This window comes from Ylistrum balloti, unplaced genomic scaffold (assembly GCF_031769215.1).
Source record: "Ylistrum balloti isolate Yb309-2 unplaced genomic scaffold, AGI_CSIRO_Ybal_v1 Utg370310, whole genome shotgun sequence".
NCBI lineage: Eukaryota > Metazoa > Mollusca > Bivalvia > Pectinida > Pectinidae > Ylistrum > Ylistrum balloti.
In genome coordinates, this window is record NW_026782230.1 from 265,845 (window position 1) to 273,117 (window position 7,273).

The window sequence follows — 7,273 nt, forward strand, 5'->3', positions numbered from 1 at the left end:
AGTATCTTTTTTTTTTCATTTTAGACTGCGATGGGAATAGTGACGCTTTCTAGTCAAGTCTTACTTCCTAATGTACGACGCCAAGCAGACTTGTAACACCTCAATAAAATCAGTGTACACATCACTGACCGAAATAATATTGTTCACCGCTCTAATGCATAGGCCATGCTGTGTAGGCTATTATTACCATATTGATTTGACCATGTTAGGACTGGAAGAAAACCATTACAGACCTACATCTATGGAATGAAATCTAACTCTCTTTTATCCTCCACAGATAAGAACAAGTAGCACAATGAACAGATTAAGGTAGCCAAGGAAATCCATACAGAATTATATTTTTTTTACATTAATATAGCTCTTGTGTTTTAAATGATGAAATGCAATATGACCTGAAATCTCGGGAGCGTGTTTTGTCCACCCCACCCTACGGCACCGGCATATCCTATTCGCACTGTTCATATGTCGAGTTCCCGTACCATTCCGGAACGCAGACTCCGGGGCCGGTCCCTGTAATACATAATTAGTATCCAATTGACAGCCACAATCTGGCAGTCTGTCTCACGGCTCTATCGAAACATTTTTTTTTCGAGTTGTATCTCAGATTTTGAGATATAATTGACATCAAGGAACATCTGTCCGTATCTGTATTTAAATGACATATTTATCACAACTTCAGTTTTATGATAAAGGGATTTTACACACATACATTAATAAATGATCGAGCGATGGTGTGTCGCATTATTGAAATAGCATGTGACATTTTTGTTGCTTCCTGGGAATTTTTGAAGAAAACAGCAAACAAAACAAACAAGGACGAGAGAGAGAGAGAGAGAGAGAGAGAGAGAGAGAGAGAGAGAGAGAGAGAGAGAGAGAGAGAGAGAGAGAGAGAGAGAGAGAGAACGACAGACAAGCAGACAGCCTGACAGACAGACAGACAGACAGACAGACAGACAGACAGACAGACAGAAGGAGAGAGAGAGGGAGGGATGGTAGGAGAGAGAGAGAGAGAGAACGACAGACAAGCAGACAGCCTGACAGACAGAGAGAGAGGAGAGAGGGAGAGAGGGATGGTAGGATAGAGAGATTGAGAGAGAGATTGAGAGAGAGAAAGAGATAGAGATAGAACGACAGACAAGCAGACGGCCTGACAGACACTGACAGACAGAGAGAAGGATATATATATATATATATATCAGGTAAATGCAAAAGAACAAATATTTCAAATATATATTTTTAATAAGGTAAAAATGTACCAGTGACTACAGTACATTATGACATTATACTAAAATGATGTACCTTATTTTTTGCTGTCTTGGCATTTTCGTCGTCAGCGTTATAATTATGGCTTCATATATTCTTTGGCAATGTCCCTCCTATCTGGCAAAGAAACAGACTTGTCAATATTACATTCAAACATGATGTTTGCAGCGTCATTGCCTAACACGATCAAAGTGACCCACACCGACTTAAATGATGATAACGGCGTCATGTCCTTTGTCAGCAATTAATGATGTGGCACTTGGCTAACCCGTCTTTGTCGTCAAGTCTTCAACAAGACAATGGTTTATAACAAAATAATTGAGTGAGTATCGGTAAACGATAGTGTAATCATGATTGTATTAATTTCACCACAGCTATCCATTTAGTCTGAGACACTGCGTAGGAGCGACCAGTAATGACAAATCAGATGGCACGCTTTATCCGGATGCAGGTATTTTACCACTCGTACTAGCGTGTCATATTTCTTGTGATTATCAGCAACTAACTTCTAAACATGTACTCAATGAAGGAGTAATTATCGATATTAGTAAAAAAAAAACATCACCGCTTAAAAAATTAAAAGACGATACAATTGTATATCAATGATGAATGATGGGAAACTGTAGTCTGTGGCTACATTAAGTTTTGTACCTAGGCTGACCCGGATGGTTGTTTTGTTGAAATATTGTTTGAATTCGGCTGAATAGTTTTCTATATTCTACATTTTCTGTTTGTTATTGAATGACGACTGAGATTCAGACATATAGAATGTAACGCCAAGAAGTTGGAGTAGTTAAAGGAAAAACTATATAGCATGATGGAGAAATATTATATAGACATTAAACGTCACCTCAGTGACAAAATGATAAAAAATATTGCAGGATGGTTTATTTCGTCTTAGTTGCTTTGTGCAAGAACATATTTAAAAACAAAAAATGAAGTTTTAACTGAATCGGGACAAAACAAACTTAAAAAAAAATAAATCAGCGTCGTGAAAAAGTAGCTCAAACTCTACCGCAAACCAGGAAAGCTTACATCAGAGTTCAGTCAACATTGATAATGAAAGATGACTAAACAGTTAGAAATTACCATGTACAATAACCATCAGCAATATGGCGCGTTCTATTAAAACCAGTTATAATATGTATGATAATTACCTTAAATACACGTGTTTCCGGATTTTATTTGAAACAAACAATAAAAGAAAATAAATAAATAATCTGTCCAATGCATTTAATGTGAAACCTTTTTTTGAAATGATATTGGGAGATGTGAATGAGGATGTTAACACTCCGCGCCAGGGCCAACCCTGAGCTGTCGCCTGTAGTGTACTCACGCTGTTTACGGTGGCGGGTTCTCGCTTGGAAACCCTGGTGTACGTCGTTAGGTGTCATTCGGAAAATGTGATGGATTGATCATCTTGTCAAATATCATCCAGCAAAACTGGTGAACGGAGAGTGAATTCACCCAGATTTGACGAGAGCCAGCCAGTATTACAAAAAACTGACGGGAAAAGTTTCCACCCACTTGGCGGTACTGTGCTTCTCTTCTCCTTCGGAAGTGTAACAGAAAAGATGAATGTTGAGAGCGCGTGGGATTGATCAGGTTAGGGGCATACATCATTGTTAGAACTCTTCAGGCCAGGAGATCACATTCTGGTGTGCAATTTCGGAGATTTTTCTGTCAGTGCTATCAGATTGGTGATGATAACATTTCATTAGATTGGAACTTAATTATGTGGTTTGGTGTCAGGAATCTAGAGAAAATGGCAAATTTCTGTCAATGAATGCCGAGTGGCACCGTATGGTATATAATTAACTATGTTGACATGTTTCAATTTGTTTTGGATGTTTAGGGGTTAACAGAGTGATTAGTAAGACTTTATCACCAGATTTATGACACATATTACGTTTTGATGATAGTGAGGGGGGACATTTTCCGGCAATAGTCCTGTTTATTGAGTTTGTAACCAGTAACATCACAGTTTACTTCAAAACTGTCGTTATAACATCCTTCGTGTAAACTTGTATAGATTTTATTAAAAACAGCGACTAGACTAAAACCTTTGTTTATTTGTTCTGTTGTTTGCAACTGGTATAAGCTAGAGAAAGTGCATGCAGGTTGAAGATGACAAGATAAGGCATTTTTAAAAGTTAGCATGCTGTTTTTTTTTTTTTTTTTTTTGTAGTTTTTTTTCTCAAACAGACAACAGGACCTTCCATGATTGAAATCGAACCCTTACCAGTCTGGATCATTTCTACCATGTTTGATTACAATCAGACAGGCAAATTAAGGAAAAATACTAAAACTGAAAATACATCATTTGTCCTGTTTGAACTGCCGTGACCAGACATCTAACGTAATTAGACAACAGCGTACAGGTGAATTCTTCCTGTTACAACCACATTTAATCACAAGTTTAATCTCCTATATATATTTTCACGAGTGTGATTAGCAAAAATAAAAAAAAAATGAATAATAGAGGTATTTTCTGTCATAGAAGTAAAAAATACATATTTAACGGGGAACCATTATTTTTTCTTTTTGTTAAAAATGTAAATGGAAAAAAAGACGATCAGAATATAGAATTAACAAGCGTTTAAAAAAGTTCTAGTAATATAAGCTCGTTCTTTGATGTCAGATAATTTTACGTTAACCTTGATCGTCAGTCGTACTTTTTCTACTATCCGCTAGAAAAAAAAAATCAATTTAAATTGATTTATATCCTTATCAACCGGCAGCATAAGTCCAACAACAACACCTTAGGTGAATTTCGTGTAGGCACCGAAAAAATATTCAGAACATGATATACATATATGTGAATGTTTGAAAAAGCAATTCAGTCAACTTGCAAAACCAACACCAAATCGCCAAACACAGGGGGTCGTCAAACAATACTCTTGTTCGGCAACAGAAACAATATTATATTTATACAAAACAATATTTCAGAATGAGGACGCACATCAAACAATACTTTTGTTCAGCAACAGAAACAATATTGTGTTTATACAATACAATAGTACAGAATGGTCACACACGTTAAAATCTTGTTCAGCAATTATATTACTATGCCAAATTACGAGAGTGAATTTTTAATGCAAGTGTATGTAATTCTCATTATAAAACAATTTACATTTTATCTCAGAGTTTGCGTGGTGCAAGGTGTTTCATTTTAAGAATACTTTACCGGAACTACCAGTGAGATTTATCCGATGACATTTAAAATGTAAGTAACTTTTCAAATGTTACATTAGAAGCTCTTACTGTGTTTCCCCATAGCATATATGTTCATTCCAGGGATGTATTCGTGATAATATCACTTCTAACATACTCAGGTACCGGCATGATATATATTACGGATCGATGGGAGGCTCAACAGAAAAAACGAAACGCGCACGGAAATGACGATCTAATGAGCACGTTACCAGACAATCCCGGACAGACATACGAATTGCGCATGTCATTTGGAGACTTTGATTAGCTTCGTTAGATTTGTGTTTTCTTCGATGATCGATGGAAAATGACTGCCGTCACACTAAAGCATAAGTTATGAGACGCAACATCCATTAGACGAAAACTCCGATAGCTTGTGTGCTTTTAGAAGATCGTGTCACCGGTTGTAAGTAAGGAATACGCTTTTTGCGGATAATGTTTTTTCGGACTAGTTGCATCCTCATGAAGCACGTTATGGCTAGTGGAATAACGGTTAGTTCTCCGGCGTACGAGTTCGATAGACAATCCGTCATCCCATCCAACAGAGATGTCGAAGGTGATCATTCATAACCTGATCTCTTATTCTTTTAATGAAACTCTTTATCGAACGTGCGTTTCAATGTTATATGCATTAACAGCGTATAGAAAAGCTTGAAATTTACGCAGATCGCATCCATTTACACAAAACAGCATTATCACTCCAAAATATGCAAAATTATTTATTAAAACCGAGTTATAATGTCACCATGAAGTGAATATCGGATCAAAATACAGTGAGGTTATTGTATGGTTACAGGGAAAATGACTCATAAAATGGTATCGTATAGGAAATCCATCGCTCCTGCAGTTCAGTAAATCTCAAAATCTAATATGTATTGAAACCAGTTCATGTAATAGAAAATAAAAAGATTAACATTGAAGTGTTTTGTAAATGCTGTAAAACTACATTTCTAAAAAAATCGAAAGAGTTGTTAGGCTCGTTGTGTATATGACAAGTCTGTAACTGCAGCAGCGAGAGAATGACAGAGGATATCCACGTTATATACGATAAAAATGGCAAAATAAGGATCGTCTACAATACATATTGTTGACAATAGGAACATACTGACAAAATTACACCCGTTACCATTGTCGCACACTTTGTCAACACTTTAAGGTAATTCAGGAGGAGTTTTATGACATCTGTCCGGACATTGATCCAAGGTTCAGCTCATATTTTATACGCAGCTTTAAGGGCCTTCTCTTCGTTGCCCTCTTTGATCTTTCGCGGTTGTCGAATCAGATGAAAATTCCCTATCTGCACTTTATCAACGTCATTCATTTGCATCCACGGAGAGAAGCGTATTCGGGTGAGCGAGAACCGCCGTTCTGGAACGCACAACAGCATACCGTTGATCAGTTCTGTGAGCTCAGGTGAAAGTGGCTGCACCCGCTTGTCTGGGAATGGTGTTTTCTTGCAAAATTTCGACATCATTTCCGAGCGAATCAGCCCGAAAGGAAAATTCCCAATGGTCATTATATATAATAGACACCCTAAGGACCAGCAGTCTGATAACTGTGGATTGTATGGGACTCTAGAGATTATCTCTGGAGCCTGATACCCATTTGATCCACACAAATCTTTTCTTAGAGGATCTCCAGTCATATACCGGACTGCGTGACCAAAATCTGTAATTTTGATTGTGTTAAATTCTGTGATGAGCATATTAGAAGTGCAGATATCCCTGTGTGCTATTCCCTGATGGTGAAGGTATTCTAGACCATCGAAGATTTGCCGGAAGTACTTTCTTGACACTCGTTCAGCTAAAAATCGAGTTTGTTTTATCCGGAGAAGTTGGTCCAAGTTTCCATTTTCACAGAATTCCGTCACCATACCTATCCTACCTTGGTAACTAATATTCTCAATCCACGTGACAATTGACGGATGTGCCAAGTCTTTTAAGATTGCCATTTCTTCTGTAAATGTACTGGCCCCTGATGCTTGCCTTGAAGACGTCCTCCCGGAGTTTAATTTGATAGCGACTGGGATACATTCTTTCTCCCCGTAGAACCTGTTCTTGCTAAGATCCTGAGCAAGTATGATGGATCCAGATCTGCCCTTCGCTATTAACTGAATTGGATTGTACCCGAGCAGTTTTAGATCTGAAATGATTATATCATAATGAACATTTCCGGTTTTGATTGGTGTAAGTTTTTTTGTATGTTGTCCAAGAGGTTTGGGGTACTTATGCTCCCACACATCTCCAAGTTCACATCCCTGCGGAACAGTTCCGTAGGTTTCAGAATGATTGGCTGCCTGGTTTGTTTGGTATTTCCCGACAAATGCTACCTGGTGGTGCCCACTTTCTCTCGAATCTCCACTTGCGGATCCGGAAACGGCTCTTTGGTTGGACACACGTGTGACTTTCAGTGGGCTCGATTCCTCCAGCAAACGACAGTTGTCGCCACCTATATGAGGCTCCATTTTCAGCTTTTTCCTTGCGGGTTCGTCGCTTGACATTTCGACGTTTCTCTCACATATTTCTCATAAAGCATTTCCTTGAATACTCACTGTGCTAAACAACGTTGCACAACAACTTCACAACATTGTGTTGCTGGGATAGAATAATTACATGACGTCATAGACTTGTGCTCTTGATGACGTCATCGTTAACAATGACTGAATTGTTATCCTGATTGTGGGAAACCTAATTGAAACGTCACCAACTAAAAACCACTAATCTGTAGAGGACGTTTTTGATTTTTGATGCATAACTTTCACAGGCGGAAGGAATAATTTAAAATGCACACGAGTGTG

At 37.9% G+C, this 7,273-nt stretch overlaps 1 protein-coding gene across 1 annotated transcript; it reads right to left on the minus strand.

Annotated features, from left to right (window-relative positions):
• Nucleotides 1-5,686: 5,686 nt before the first annotated feature.
• Nucleotides 5,687-6,976, minus strand: LOC132553204 (testis-specific serine/threonine-protein kinase 4-like). Its single transcript, XM_060217432.1, has one exon. It carries the CDS (start codon nt 6,974-6,976, stop codon nt 5,687-5,689), a length of 1,290 nt encoding a protein of 429 aa, XP_060073415.1.
• Between the last annotated feature and the right edge of the window lie 297 nt (nt 6,977-7,273).